The 16,406-nt window shown below is 40.6% G+C and overlaps 1 protein-coding gene across 3 annotated transcripts in view; it reads left to right on the top strand.

The window, feature by feature from the left end:
* The window catches only part of ZNF704 (zinc finger protein 704), an 86,907-nt gene extending 70,876 nt beyond the window's left edge, over positions 1-16,031 (top strand). The window contains exons 6-9 of one of the 3 annotated variants that reach the window (XM_027893066.1): positions 2,556-2,817; positions 6,859-6,963; positions 12,472-12,566; positions 14,327-16,031. In XM_027893066.1, the coding sequence (XP_027748867.1) occupies positions 2,556-2,817; positions 6,859-6,963; positions 12,472-12,566; positions 14,327-14,438 (574 nt within the window). In that variant the 3' untranslated portion in view covers positions 14,439-16,031. The remainder of the gene's footprint in view (positions 1-2,555; positions 2,818-6,858; positions 6,964-12,471; positions 12,567-14,326) is intronic. The other 2 variants (XM_027893067.1, XM_027893068.1) reach the window with 2 other exon arrangements.
* Positions 16,032-16,406: the final 375 nt, after the last annotated feature.

Raw genomic sequence — 16,406 nt, 5'->3', positions numbered from 1 at the left:
CAATTGCACTTGGCTGGGGAGATGATCTGGATTGTCCTTGGCTTTTCTGTCTCATATCCCTGTGTTTCTGAGGAATTGGTGGAGTAGTGGGTCAAGGGGAATGAGCACTTATTCCAGCAGTGAGGCACTTTCTTTCCTGAAGTTCTGTGAACTTTGCTAGAAGGTCAGACACAGCTCTAGGTCACACTGCACTTCCCTATCAGCCTCACAGCTCAGTGGCATTTACGTGGTACGTGCTGTGTGCACATCACGTCCAGGATGACACTGTGTGGAAGACACATTTCAGGGTCTTGCATGAATACTTTCCAGCTTTGTTTCACATTAGGTCAGGTGCTTGCACCACTTCTGAGTTGAATTAATGCAAAACCAAAAAAAATTAATGCCAAAAAAAACCCCCAAAACCACAAAGCACCTAAGAAACCTGAAAAAAAAAAAAAAAAAAGAAACTGAGCCTCAATTCCATGTTGTCATGGTTTGACCCCAGCTGGCTACTAAGTACCATGCAGCCACTTATTCAATATCCTGTTCCTTCTCTGGTGGGAAAGAGAATTGAAGGAAAAAAAAATAAACCTCATGGGTTGAGATAGGAACAGTTTTAATGATTGAAAAAAAATTAAAACTAATAACATTAATGATAATAATTATGATAATAGTAATTGTAATGAAAAGGAGAGAGAGGAATAAAACTCAAAAGAAACAAGTAATGCTCAATATAATTGCTAACCACGCACTGAGCAGTGCCCAGCCCATCCCCAAACAGCAATTGGTGGCTCCCAGCCAACTCCCCCAAGTTTATATACTGAACATGACATTCTATGGTATGGAATATTCCTTTGGTCAGTTCAGCTTAGCTGTCCTGGCTGTGCTCCTTCCTGGCTTCTTGTGCCCCTGCTCACTGCTGGAGCACAGGAAACCAAAAAGTCCTTCACTTAAAGTAAGCACTGCTCAACATCAACATTATTCTCATCTAAAACCCAAAATCAGTACTGTACCAGCTACTCAGAAGAAAATAAACTATTCCAGCCGAAATCAGGATGCATGGGTATGTTACTTAAACTAGAAGCAAAAGCAAATGAATCTTTTAGGATACAAGTTTGTTTCAGAGCTTTAGTTTGCAACTGAAGTCTCCTGTGCAGTTCACTGAGCGACCTAGCTATCTCATACATAGTTACAGTGGGGATTCATGTTCTTCTCCTGTTAGGTATGTGGAAATCCATCTTTGTTGTGTAGGCCTGTGTTCCCCACTGCTTAAAAATTAAAGTGACCATGTGGAGTTAATCTGATGTGGAGCTCAGGATAGTCTTGAAAAGATCGTAGCAATTATTGTCGGGCTTAAGAGTAATGGTATCAGAAACAGAGAAAATCTCTCTCAAAATGCAGTTAGGAACATAGATTTGCCCTTTATGTTTTGAGGACATCCTTTTTGTGGCATAGGAGAGGGAGAAGTAAACAGCAGAACTTTCCTGGAATTTGGAGTTAGTAACTTTGCTGAGAGAGGAGTTTTGGTGAGTAGCTAGTTACAGCCTGATGGATGGTACTTCTGGTAGAGCCTTTCAAACCTGCTGGATCCACTCTCTCTCAACTAGTCTATTGAGTAAGGTGGTGAGAGGACCTCAGGTAGAGGTATATAGGCAAGCAGGCTGAAAAACTGGCTAGGGGATGGTTTTGGGGTGCATTCATGGGAAAAGGGAGGCCCAGTGTTCAGCCCTGATATGGACATGCAGGTAGGAAGACACTTAGAGCTCTCAGATTTCCTGTATGGAAGATTTGGGAGGAAATACACGTGTGAGCTGTGAGTTACCTGTGTATAGCATGTGGATTATGAATGTACTGCATTAGGGGTTTGACTGGGCTGCTTCAGTGCTAGCATTTGCACTCAGACCTGCAGCAGGTTAAACGTTAAGGCAATTAAACCTGCATCCCTTCCTTCAACAAGTCTGCTTCTGCACCAGAAAGCCCTAGCCCTTGCAAGCCAGCCTGTGTAAGTCCCTTCTCTACCTGTACCTGAGTGAGTTGCATGGTGAGTATGTTTTCTAGCAAATTCTCATGTTATGCTAAGGAAAGTTATGGTGAATGACAGCCATAACTACGTCTGGTCTACTTAAGTAACTTATTATAAGATTACATATTATTTGCTGTAACATTAATAAAGTATATCTTGCCTGTGTCTGTTATCTTTACCTGTCATTCTGTGGCTGCTCTGTCATTGCCAAAGTCAGAGTGCGTTGAGGTTCTTGTTAACTTTAAGGAATGAGAAGGTGATACTTAAGATGAAGGAGTCAAACATCTACTCCAAGGTCAAAGAATTATGCACGAGTAACACAGAAAGAAAAAAAAAAAAGTAATTCCTACTTCTTTTCCCTTCAGACTAGATGATTTTCTTTTCCTCTGCCCCTTCCCTGCAGCCAGAATGCTGATAAAGTAGGTAGGGTTGAAACCTCAAATATTAATTTATTGACAATATGAATATATTTGCTCATGCATCTAGAATTTAAAATTTACCTTGGTGTTTTTGCTTTCATTTAATCAGTTCTTCATTCTTTGTCTTGATACAGACGTATAGGAGAGTCTGACTACAGTGATGGAGAGGAGGATTTTTACTATACAGAAATCAGGCTCAACACGGACTCAGTAGCTGATGGCTTAAGCAGTCTTTCCCCAGTCTCTCCATCTCTAGCATCTCCTCCTTCCTTTCCCACCCAAGATGCAATCCGTCCTGAAACTTCCTGTGCCAAAACTGAGACTAAATTGATGACACCTCTGAGCCGCTCAGCTCCTACCAACCTCTACCTCGTACACACGGACCATGCTTACCAGGTAATGCCAGTCAGTGAGCTCCAGGGATTACAGTGATGTCATTATTGAATAAAGAAATGTCAGATCACAGTGTCTGGGTTTTTAAGAGCCAAGTTTAAAAAGCCATTGCTTTTAATGGGCTGAAAAGTTTTCAAGGGCATCCCAAGGGGGCTGTTTCATTTAAATATAGATGTCTGGTTCTGAGCTAATTGTTTGTTTGTTTATGTACCCGCTGTAGATTTTGGGGTGCTGTTTATCCAACCGCACATAGGTACATACTTTAGATTGAGAAGAATTGCTCTGTGATCCCACTGCCTACATTAGTTAATTTTTCACTGATCATAAGGAGGGCCCAAGGTGCCATGCTCAGATGTGGTCTTCTGCATTGTAAAAATACTTAAATCAGGTGAATCCCTCACAGAGTCTTCATTTCAGCTCTGCTTGTACTGGATGTGTTTGTAGGCAAGTGCCCAAGGGATGCCAGGAACAATTAATTTTCTCAGTTTGTACAGTGTGAGATGTCAGTTTGCATATGTGAAGTAGAGCAAGAAGAAAGAAAAGGCATAGATGGTATCCGTCTACTCTTAAAGGTAATGCTTTTCAAATGGCAAATATTGCTATACCAAAACCTTCCAACTAAGTTTGGACAGAAAGCATTAATTTTAATAGTGCACTAAAATTTGACATGTTTTGGGGTGGATACCATATGAGAAAAGAGGGGTAGAGGCTTTGAAGTAGTGTGGTCCATGACCTATGTATGCACCAGAGAAATGAACTCTGTTAAATTTATCAGGTGCAATAACTTTGATATACAGCATTGTGCAGATAAAACCTTTGTGTGTTTGGAACAGACCCACTAAAAGGCCAGAGGGAACCGTACAGAATTCACAGGCTTGTTTTAGACTTTTGTGAGCATTAAAGCTTGATATCTCAGGTGGAAGCTGCATCAGGTAACACACCAACCTGGGGACTGATCAAGCCAGCTAGGAGAAAAACTTTTATCTCAGTGTGGCTGAAGCCCTGCCTCAGAGAGTGAGGCACCAAGTCTAGGCTACTGAGAAGAGTCTTGCTTCATTTGGGATTTGCAGTAGTGACAGTCTACGCTGCTCTGTGGAGATTCACACCATCGTGTTTGATAAGCAGCCTCTGAATATAGCACTTGACTAAGGAAATCCTAATTCAAGTGTTTAAGGCACTCAAATTGGATTTGAACTGATGTATTCCATACTGTGAGACTACAAGTGCCTGAGCCGTGTCTCCTTTTCATGTTGCTCTGGTTTCAAGACTTTATCTCGTCAGTGAGGAGTGACAAGAGTCCACACTGTTCACAGCTTTCAATTTGGAATCAGGAGGCAAGGTCCCTGCTCAATCATTCAGGCTGTCCTTGCAAGCGAGGCAGCTTCTGCAGAGCAGGTCAGTGGTATCCTATGCCGGGATCCCTCCAGTCCTGTAGGAAGAGCCAGGAGGCAGGGTGGAGATCCAGCTCTCACCAGCCAGAGGAGAAAGTGGAAACATTGGGAGTGAAGAGACAAAATTCACAGCTCAAGGAACTTTGATAAGGGAGGCTGAATAATATTCATCCCAGGATTCCTTTTAAAAAAAAAAAAAAAAAAAAAAGAAAAGGAGCCCAAAGCTGGATCGCAAGAATCTGTTAGTTGCTGTTTCCTGAATGACTGGAAAGTGTCAAGCAGACTACGTGCAGTAAGGAAGGTATAAACAGGAAGTGAGCAGGCAAGTCCTGACACTCTTCTCTGACCCAGTCCTATGGGTGAGGAAAAATTTAGAAAAATAATTGAAGAAGTTGTGGAAAGTACTGCTGTTGAAGTTAACTGCAGTGGAGGAACCCCAGAGAAAGAGGATACTAGAACAGTCTATGAAGCAGTGCAGAAGAACAAATCTTTCTGGATTGAAGGAGAGCATTTGATCTTAAAACTTATAAGCACTATTTGTTAGGCTAGAGATTAAATTTAGTGTAGGAGAGAGAACTGGAAAGTCACAAAGAAAGCAATGAGTTATTTTGAATGTTAGTGGAGCTGAATGAAAAGCTGTTCTTGGCCCTGACGTCATTTTCATAAAATCATTTTTGGTACTACACAAATAGTATAATAAAGTTTGCTGATAACAAACTCAGGAGACATCAGCAGTAAGGGAGTTATATATCATGCTTACATGACTGGATGATCTTAAGAATAATAGGGTTTGGATGCAGTTTAATGTCAGAACATGCAAAGTCCTGCACTTAAGGAACGAGTGAGATTTTTCTGCTTTAAACTGGAGTAGTTAGAAAATTATGTGAGAAGGACACCTCTGTTTATTAATCAAGCACAGAATGACCATGAGCCAACAACAACAGAACTGTGAAGGGGAAAAAAAAATAGTTGTCAGCTCTCTTGGGTAAGAAATACCTAGGAGAGACAGGGAATTTTAATGCTGTTGTACAAGACTCCCATATAACTTCAGCTAAGATCCTGAGCAGAGTTCTGATAAGTCATCAGCATTGAAGAAGGAGGGCAGAGAGGACAGGGACAACGTCTCCAGACCAGGGACTGGTACCTCAGGCAAGCAGGGGTGAGGAGAGGATGCGATGTTGCCTGGGAATAAAGTGAGAGGCTCTTTCAGCATCTAGGATTTCCCCTTCAGGTCTTATTCAAATACCTGAGGAAGTTCCTATGCTGACGCCAGGTTTGAGTACCCCGTGAGGGATACTGAGAAGAGGCAATGCCATCTCACTGCTCATCCAGCTGCCTCCAGTTCTTTCTGTCCTGTTTGAACAGGGGAGTTGCCAGATTTTCTTGATGCCTTTCAGCAAAGTTTTTATATTTTATGGAGCTCAGCGGATGTTTGCTCTGCATGCCTGTGTGGATTCTCTTGGAGCTGTCAGCAGGCTCGGCAGCCCACAGAGCATTGCTGCTGTACATGGAGGCATCTGGTGGTCTCACTTACTTTTCCTTGGAGAGACTCCAGGGGATTGCTTCAGCACTTGTTTACTCTGAAGATTAGTGGGGACTATCAGGTTGTAGTTTGTCATCACTCCTCTGTGCCCGGCAGCTCAGGAAAGAACTCTCTCCCCTGAAGCAGTGAGACAATTTCAGCAGCCTCAAACATAAACACTACTTAAATGAGTGTATTGCAGCACTGTCAGGCACAGGCAACTGAAAGCCAGAAGTGAAAACTCGTTTTAGCAAGTTCTTAATAAGTTTAGAGAGGGATTTTTTTTTTGTGGTGTAAAAAACCTGAAATTCAAGGGTCAAAGTGCGCCTGTGTTCATGGTGGCTGCGCACAGTTCTGCTATGCAGGGTAGCTTCACTGCTGTGAATTTCCTGATTCTGAAAATAAAATGGGATTCAAAAGGAGGCAGGAAAGAATTCCTGAGGACTCATAGCCCAGTGAGAAAACCAAAGTAAAGGCACAAGATGAAAGGTGCACAACTATCTGAGCTCAGATTATCGTGTTTTGCACTCCAGGGCAGCACTGAGTATTACATCCTAGATGGGAAGATCATAAGAGTTCAAAGACCCCAGGAGTCCTTAAATATTTGCTTTAATTTAAGAGCTGGTTTTGGATCCCCAGGACGGTTTTCAACTCCTTGTTTTTCGTAAGAAAGACTGTTTTAATTGGGATGATTGTTAACATTTATCTGATAAACCAGAAATGGCCAGGCCTTACTGTTGACTGGGTTTGTCCAAGAAGCCTCACTACCCTCACTTCAGTTGTGTGAACCAGCTGCTGTCAGTTTAAGTATGGCCTTGTTCATCACCATGGAACAGGTGATCATTTGTAGTATTTTTGCTTCTTGCTGTCATTATTTTAGAAGCTAAGAGTGATCATCTTTGTCTAAACAAGGTTTAGGAGCAATGATATATAAATATAACTGTGTCCCTTCCTTACTGGCTTATCCATGATTATCCGTCTCACAAGGGTAAAATGCTTGTCACCATGCAGTTTTTTTCTGCCTTGGGAAGTCTCTCATAGATTTACCATTTTGAGGAGGGAAAGATCCTTAGAAATGCTTTGGAAGAAGAATGGCTCTTATTGCTGGAATAATATTTTCTTTTCACACAGGCCACTCCTCCGGTGAACATTCCAGGGTCAGCAAAATTCACTCCCAATGGCAGTAGCTTTAGCATCTCTTGGCAGTCGCCTCCAGTTACCTTCACCGGCATTCCAGTAAGTGAACATCAAAAAAAGAAGGAAAAAGTTTTTAGATCTTCCTGTTTTGTTTCACAGTGTGTAGTGATAGAAGTAAATGTGACATAACAGATACCAAAAAGAAACAAATTAAATTCATGCCTCAGTTTGCCAGCATGGCTGGTTTTAACACCTTTGTCAGTCTCTTTAATTCAGTACATTTACTTTTTTTTTTTGCATCACTGTCTACAAAAAAAGAAGTTAATCTATAGTATATTTTTTCAACTATGCTTACAAAACATTCTGATACATGAAAAACTTGGCACTTATGTGCTCCTTTTCTTAAAAAAACTAGATGGAAAATGAGTGAGGTGATGGTTATGCTAACAGGCCAGTTGGATTCAGGCAGTAGGGCTGTTACCTAAATGGACTCTTGAAAGGCAACTGAAAGAAAAAGTAAGATGAAACGCAAAGTCCAGCTTTAGGAGGCTTCAGATGGGTAACCCCTACTGATAGCAGAAAATTGTTATTTTATACAGAAAATGCATTCAATATCTATTGCATTTTGATATTAATATATATTGCACTTTGACAACTTTTTAATGAAGATGTATTAGATGTAAATTTGACACTGACCCTTTCCTCAAAAAAGCCTGATTCCATGGACAGGACTGCAGAAATGCAGTGTTTGCTTAAACATAGACTTCCAGTGGCCCTAACCATACATGCTGTAGGTGTGGGTATGGAGGGGGAGTGAAAAACCTTTATGAAGAGTTCAGAGGGATTTGGCTTCTAGTACCTGGCATGGAGAATGCTGAAAAAACAATGTAAATCACTATTATGAATAGTGGAAAATCTCTATAATAAATATAAATAGATAGTAATGTAATGTATCCTCGTTTTATTGGAAATAATTTTTTCATTATAAATTTATGTTCTCTCATCATAAACTTTTTTCATATCATAACATCTCATTTAATATTACACTTTATGAATTTGTGAATTTTTAAAGTGTGTTATATAAGGCACATTGCTTATCCAAAGAACCATACATCTTTTTTTCTCATGACAGCAAATATTAGACAAGGCAATAAGATACTATTTCCCTCCCTTCTCTTCACCAAGTGAATCTCCAAAGCTTCTTACTGTCAACCTTTGGCAAATCTTGGAGATTTTCTGCAGAGGCTGTGGCATCCTGCAGAGCTGATAAAAAATGAAAGTGGCTGAATCAATTACAATGCACTCTGCCAATGAATATTTATTAAATTCCATCAAGGAACAACTAACAGTGAAAGACATCATGCTGGCAGCAATTTCAACAAGAGTGCCTTGACAGAGCGTGCTATCTGCAAAGTTCCCTGAGAATTTGATTTCCCAACAATGGGGTTGATACGGAGTAATTATGAAACTGGCTCCTTTTGTGGTGTAGCAAAAACTGGTGCCAGGAATCTAAAAATGCAATTAGCCACACTGTAAATCAGAAACTTAAGAGGACAGGATTAGACACGTACATATTGAGTTTACTTGTTCAGGCAACAACGCTGATCAGTGGCTGTAGACTAGAGAGTTCTCAAAAGAATTTAAGAAATGCCAAATCACTTTCTGAGAATTGTATAGAGATGCCAATGATTTAAGGTACAATTTGAAAATACTCCCAACACAAAAGCCTGGGGAAGCAGTGATGCAGAATTATAAACTGCTCAGGGAACCATATAAACTGCTATTACATCTCTAACAACATTTATAAGGCTGTTCAGCAAAGAAAAAAATAATGAGAAAAAAATCTTTTAGATTTGCACACATTTGACTATTCTGTCATCAGCGAGATCATTTATGAGTTACAAAAGCTTGCCTGCAGTGAAAAATTAGGTGCAGTAAGTGAGGGTACAGATGCCAAATGATGTTAAATAAATACCAGTATATTAAATGAAAGTTTTATTTCTCCGGTTTCAAAGTAAATTAGATATTGCTGTATAACAACGGGGCTCTTTTAATTCCCACTCTTACACAGAGTGTAACTACTTTAGAAAAGCTATATTATAGGGGATTTTCTCCTTCTCTGATGATGTTTATTTAAGCCCAGACTAAGTGACAGAGGCAGCATGCTATAAACTCATACCACTGTGTACATACACGGATCCTGGGATTAGACCCAAGTCTGTAGCACCCAAGGGAACTTCAGAGAGTAAGTCCAAACCATTATTTTTTGCCTGACCCTTAATATTTATTCAAGCAGTTTTCTAAAATGGCTTTGGAATACTTTTTTGGTCTGGACAAACTACTGAGCAGGAAAAGATTACGTACAGATTTACAAAAGTGCGTAGGTCTACACATTTTTTCATGTTACTAGTGATGTTGGAATGGAGCCATTCTGCCCTTGACCCATTAGAAGGCTCTTGTATCCTGGTTTTGAGCAGTCATCTTCTAGACATGTATGTCAGTAATTAGGTCCATGAGAGAGACAGAATTTAAAAATAGTCTCCTTTTGTGTTTTGTTTTTTTTTGACACATACTGTAGTGTTTCCACATTCATTCCTGTGGACATTGAATTTCAGTGACACTGAGCGCTCCCTGCTTGCTTTCCTGGGAACCAGGGTGTTCAGACATCATGACTCGCATTAAGCCCTCGCTTTTGGACAGTCTTTAGCAGAATAGCACTGACGGGCCTTTGTGAATGTGAATGTGCTTATCAGCAGGTTCCTGAGTGCCTCTAAACAAGCCAAACATGCAGCTGGACCAGTCAGGGTTCAGTATGTGGCTGATTCAGGCTTGGGGGTATTCACAGCATCTAAACATAGGCATTTATTTAGAAGTCTTGTAGTCATAAGGGAGGAGAAGAGGCTGAGGTCACTTGGTTTGTTCAGGCTGGAGGAGACTGAGGGGAGACCTCATTGCAGTCTACAACTGCCTTGTGACTGGAAATAGAGGGGCAGACACTGATCTCTTCTCTGTGACCACTGACAGGACCCAAGGGAACAGCATGAGGCTGAGTCAGGGGAGGTTTAGATTCTATGATTCTGTAATTAGGGGGAACTTCAATCTCCTTTGTGCTCTCAATCATGCATAAGTTAGATTCCCAAGGCACATGAAAAATACGCTTTTTCTTACTATTTTCCTAAGATAACTTTGCAGGTGCGAGGTTGAATGTTGGCACAGTTATGAGTCACTGCTAGGTGCTGTTCTCTGCGTGAAGCAGAATAAACAGGATGATGTTTGCTCTACCACTTGGGACTGAACTAGGAGAAGAAAATCAGGCACAGCCTGAGGATGTACAAGGAGGGTGAACTAAATTATGCAAGTGGAATGAGCCATGGTGGAGTCTGTATCTGTTGGTAGTGGAGGGCTTAACATAATGACCATAGAGTTCCACTTTTATGTAATGTAGGATAAAAGTCTTCCTGAATACCAGTGAGATCTCCACTGTGTAATACTGGCTTTTACCTGCCTGCTCATAACCCAAAAAGGTTGAACAGGCGAGATCTGTAAGTTTGATAATCTGATGTTTACAGATCACGAATCTCTGTAACCACAGTTTCCCACCTGTAGTTGTAACTGGAGACTCCAGGTCCTTGCTTCAAATGAACACTGTCATTTCACTCTGTGTTAAACAGCACTTCAGAGTGAAAAGCCCCCCTGAAAGGGCAAGGACTGCATTCTCAGGGCTTCCTCTTAATCTGCTCCTAGTGTCCCCTACAGAGGAGAACAGCTGACTGGTATTGTTTAGACCTGCTGCAAAGTCTATCAAGATACACGAAATTCACCTTCAGTGCAATCTGGCTGCCTTGATGTGCCAGCCGGTGGAAACCATCGTGCAGACATCCTCCCTGTCGAGGGTGAGGGGAGTCTGCACACTCCAATTACTGCGCAAACCTGTTCTGTGTTTGGAAGCAGTCAGGATAATTGCTTATAACATAGGAGGCCATCTAAGTACTCTTCTGTTCAGTGGCAACCAGCTAATATATTGAGTGTCAGTTAGTAGTGGTAGACACAAAATAATTTCAGGTTTTTAAAATGTTTCAGAACCCCAGCAGAATGACTGGAGATCTCTGGTTGTTGGTAATGACTGGAGAACTGTGCAGTGTGTGGTAAATGCCAAATACCAGAAAAACGCTATTGCTTTGAATTTTATCTTCAGTTTTTCAATCATTCTTAGGTAAACAAGGGTACAGGTTGATAAAAGATCAGAAAAAGAAGTAGTAGACAACAAGCTGCCCTTAGTATTCTGGAGTGATAGAAGGAGCTAGTGTGATCTCTGGAAGTATAAAACATGACTTATGGTAAGCAGGCCGAGAGTGAGGAAGTTTCTTTCAAGCTTTGCAGGTCCATTTCGTATATCAGTAATGGTCTAAACTTGTTTAGAGTGTGAGCCACACATGCAGTTAAATCAGAAATTTCCATAGTTACCAGCCGAGAGTAAAAGGTGAAAGAGTGGCTGTACTCCATTACAAGCATTAGTTAGTTTTTTGCTACTGTGTAGTAGATATAAAATAGACTTTGTGTCAAAAATCAAAGCATATACAGTAATTCTCTTCAAGTCAGGTCAGTCAGTTCCCATTCTTCCAAATATTGTAAGACTTCAAAAAGGCAGGAGTGAAAACTTGTAGCAGTGCAGAGAGCTATGACCGGATCTGCAGTTCCTGGCTGCAGGAGGCTGATTCGGTGCACCAGATACCCAAATGAAGCTTGCTACATTCAATATACAACAAAAAATGAGTGGGCATAATTTTATTCTAGTGTTTTAGATGTAAAGCTGTTGTGGTCTTTACCCAGGAGCAAAATAAAACTGTAGTGGTAAATAATTTAGGAGTTATTTAAGGGCAAGCATTATGCCATGTGATTACTCAAATAATGTTGCCAGCCCCCAAGCTCACGTAGAAAACTTCTTTGGAAAGTCTCAGGAGACCAAACTACACACATTCACAAAGAGGGTGCCTGCTGAAAAGGTTACTGTGCGGAAGAAAGATAATCCAGTATCCCTTGTCAGCAGCCTTGATCAGAAGGGCTCCCTTGCACTCTTATTAAACCTCAAGGGGACACATTGTAACTGCCCTGCAGCAAAGCCCCTTCTTCAAGATGTCTCTCCACAAAGAATGCCTAGTCACAGAAGGAAGCCAGAAGTGGGAATCCCTTTATTTCATAGCAGGTTACTGGTATTGATCTCAACACAGGACAGAGTTTATTTATCCAGTTATTTTCTCTGCTTAAATTGGAGACAGCTTTCCTAAGAGCTGTTCAGAATTCTTAAGAATGAATGCATATTCATTTCCCAAATACAAAAAGTGATGCTAATCTGTATTCTGATTTGCTCAATGAGGAGCTCTTGAAAGTACAGGGAAACAAAGTGGAGCTGATGCAATGTACCTAATGCTAAGTAGACATCTTTTCTGAATAAACCTGTGGCTTACTTATGTTTGAATGTTATATAATCACCTTTCCTGGGTATCCTTGCCACAATGAATCATAATGTGCATTTTCTGGGAAAAAGTGTTTAATCTGCATTCATATGTGTATGTTCTTCATAAGCAGCCTTTTTGTCTGTATTGGCAGGTTTCACCAACCCATAATCGTCCTGCAGGGAGTGGAGAGCAGAAACAGTCCCACACAGTTCTTTCGTCACCGCCTAGAGTAGCATTTGGCTTGAGGTATGGGACCATTAGCTCCTGCTGACATATCAGCAGCCTCACAACCTGGAGGGCGTTCAGTAAATAAGATCTCAGTGGCCAAAGAAACAGGCAAAGCACACCACCAACCCCAGTTGCAGTTGTCAGGCAGTTTCTTACCAGGATGCTTCAGAGTAAGCATTCAGAACCTATTTTGCTTTTCATTTCCATCAAAGGTAAAGTTCAGGGGAAGAGTGAGTTACTGCAAAATTAAAAAGGCAGACTGTGAAGCAAAACTGCATGCCTTATGCCAGGCACGTCTGGAGTTCAGATGCGGTCCTAAATTTACCCTGTAAAGCAGTGCTGCCCAGATTCCCTGCCCCAACTGAAGCATCCTGAACTGCTTTGTGTGGCTTTGCTTTTTTCCCTGAAAGGCTGGGCCATCTTACATGTTCACCACCATTCAGTCAGAATGGTATTTGACTTCAACTTAATTATAAAAAAACAAATCTCACAATAGATTAGATCAAGGCAAAGCTTTTTATGCCTTGTCTTCCTAGACATAAGCTGCATTCACTTCCACTGAAGTTAACTGGTGTTTGACCAGAACCTACTTTAAAAGTGCTCAAAAATTATGTTAAAAAATCAAACTGTGATGCTGAATTTCTTTTGGTAAAGAAACTCATTATTTCTCACAGTCTTAAAGATGACTATACCCTAAAATGAGACAAAAAAAAATTCATGCTTTTAATTTTCTTTAGAACTCTCAGATCATTGCATATGCTACAAACCAAACTCAGAATCTTCCCCAATTCATGGATTGTGCCCATTAATTAATGTTTGGTGATCAGAAAATGTGTAGGCATGCAAGAGAGGCATCACCAGGCAATTCCCACATATGCCATGCAGTATATAATACCGATATTAAACAATTCTGTCAGTACAGTTATTTCATTTAAAGATGTCTCGACAGCTGGCACTGCTGTAGTGAATGTTGGGTTGCTTGGTGAAGCTTTGCTCCTCAGGTTTGCTGGCTCTCTGGGTGTTGAATAACAAAAGTTCCATTTTAACAGTTACTTGGATCATTTTCTAAACTTGCGAACTTTTGAGTGTGGCTGTAAGATGAAAAGCAGGACAGTTGTTATAGCTGTAACAGCAGGTGCTGCCCGCCTTGCTGGCTTTGGGGACGACAGAGAAGGAGCACATGTGAACGTGCTGCAGGTGAGGGTAAGGGTTAAAACTTTTCACTCACTTTTTTGGTTTTCAGTCAGTGAGCTCAGAGCAAACTGTGCAGGAAGGACTGGCAAGCTTAGGAGCTGGTAGCTTTTCTCCTCTTTGGCATAGCTGCTACCTGCTGGTGGTCAAGGTCTGATGCTATGCCAAGTATTTTTACCACAGCTCTGCAGCACTTCTGCCTGATGTGACCTGGCCTGTACTGTGGAACAGCTATGACTGTCCATCAAGGCATTTCATGAGGCTAAACGACAATTTATTAGTCCAGGTTTAGTTGCTGGCTGAAGTCAGGGGTCGTCCCATGAGCAGAGGAGCAGGCTCAGCAGCTGCTGCAGAGGCTGTGGAAGCCAGGCGAGGAGAAGGCTTGGTCCCTCAGAAATGTGTACTCACAGCCATGTCTGTCCGTCTGCTTCGTTAGCTCCCAGCTGACTTGAAAACAGCCTAAATCCTTTTGGAAACACCAGGGGTCTCTGCCTGCTGCACTCCATTGAGATTGTTATCCTGATTTTAGGGTTAAAAGCAAAGCTACTAAAGCATCTCCTTAACGAGCTTCCCTTTCTCTCTGACAGGAAGCCTAGAGGGGAGGGGAAAAAGTGTCGGAAGGTCTATGGGATGGAGAACAGAGATATGTGGTGTACTGCCTGCCGATGGAAGAAGGCCTGCCAAAGGTTCATCGACTAACGATTGAAATTATGCAGAGGATTTGGGGATGGGGGAGGACAACAGCAGAACCAGATTGCTGCAGCTGCACTGTATCACTTCCCATTTTCCCCTCCAGTGATGTGGTGTTGGGGGTTTTGTTTTTTTGGGGTGGTGTTTTTTTTTTAAGAGCTTTGTATTTCAAAGTGAAGCACTTGTAGCCAAGGAGAAGCACTAATTAAAACCTGTGTGGAGCAATAGAGCAAAAAAAAAAGCAAAACCAAGAACACATGACAAAATTTTGTCTTAGTAAGCATGGAAACCAGAGCAGCTATTAGTGTTCTTCTGTAAAAGAAAGGAAAAAGTTAACTATTTTGCTAACTCTGTGAGCTACTTGCTCCTTCAGATCATTTTTAACCATTTCAGTCTCTGTGCTGTGAACATCTGTATCTGCTAAACTGATTAAGTTTTCTTTTCCTTAAACGAAGATATCTTTTTGAAAGCTTTCTAATAAACACTTCAGAGTCATATAAGCTACAGTTTTCTCAACAAAAGCTGTACTAAGACTGGATACTGCTAAATAATTCTCCTGATACGAATGATCATTATTATATTTTTGAAAAGAGGATGTGGGGAGGAGTTGGGATTTTCGTTTGTTTGGTTGGTTTGTTTGTTTGTTTATAGGGGAAGAGCAAAGTGAATTTGCAAGAAGGACAAGCAGTGCTCCTGGAAGATTTTTAAACCAGTCACAGACCAGTGGAGTGGAACAAAGTAATTTAAGTACGAAATTGGATTTTGACCCTCTAGAGGAAGAAAAGCAGCAGTGTAAAGTCACCAGCAGATATTGTCACGAGAAGCTGAGGGAAGAAAGCCAGTGATGCTTGATTGAAACCCATAAGAATATATTGGCGGTCCAGTAGGTTTCTTACCACTCTTCCCTTTCTGAGAGAGGATGAATAGTAGGACCAGCACGGCTGTTGCTGCAGGAGGCCTATGAAGAACTTGCAGCCACTAGGATTATCTGTAATATCCATTCAGGGACATGATCCAGCCCAGCAGTTCTGCTTTTGCTTCCTTTTCTCATATTTGAGAGATTGTTGTTAAGATAATGGTTTGCTCAGCTTTTTTTTTTTTTCTGTTAAAGCTACTAAAATTTATTTGATGCAAAAAAATGGTAAAGAAAATACCCCCTTTCCACAACATCATCTCAGAAAAAGAAGTACAACAGCAAAGGAGCAGCGTTATTTATGGTAAAAATCAATTTCTTAAATAATTTTGTTATATGAACTAAAAAGTTTCTCTGCTTGCAGTACTTCGATAGGTTTGGGTCATTTAGTTTCTCAGTCCTTTAGGAAGTATACACCGGAGTGCGGCAAGCTGGTGTTCTGTCTCAACTTGTATCAAATTACTGTTAATTAATGATTATTTCAATGCAAAAATAAAGTAAGGATTTACTAGGAAATGAATGTATATGGTTAAATAATACTTGCCTAGAAAAGAAAAGAAAACAAAACACCTTAAAAAAATCAAATACACAGAAGCAAAACTTTACCTATTAATTGCAGCATGCAGGGCTGAAAATGCCTGGATTATTTTTTCTTTCATAATATTTGAACAAATTAAATTTAGACCAAATCTTTTTTTTTTTTTTTTTTTTTTAAATTGTCTAAGCTGGCTTGTTCTCAGTGAAATAAGGGAACTTTTAAATATCTGAACAACTTTCTAAAATCTGGTCCAAAGTTCAATTGATAGCTTTATTAAGTGTGCAGTGCTGCTTGTGCCTATGTAAAAGCACAGAATAACAATGCAGAATTTTGGAATATACACTATGGATTCAGTAAGGTAGCATGGAAAAGAAAAATTTGTAATAGGAGATACTGAAGGTTATCATCTGATTTTCTGTGAACAAGTTAATTGGGCAATCAGGTGCCTAATTTAAGCATGCTATTTCTGCAGTTATTTACAAATTGTGTGATTTACATGCACAAGTGGCAAGATATGCTTGCATGC

This window comes from Empidonax traillii, unplaced genomic scaffold, assembly GCF_003031625.1.
Source record: "Empidonax traillii isolate 1590-97213 ecotype Southwest subspecies unplaced genomic scaffold, ASM303162v1 scaffold378:size984864, whole genome shotgun sequence".
In the NCBI taxonomy this organism is placed as follows: Eukaryota; Metazoa; Chordata; class Aves; order Passeriformes; family Tyrannidae; genus Empidonax; species Empidonax traillii.
This window is presented reverse-complemented; position numbering and strand designations above follow the sequence as displayed.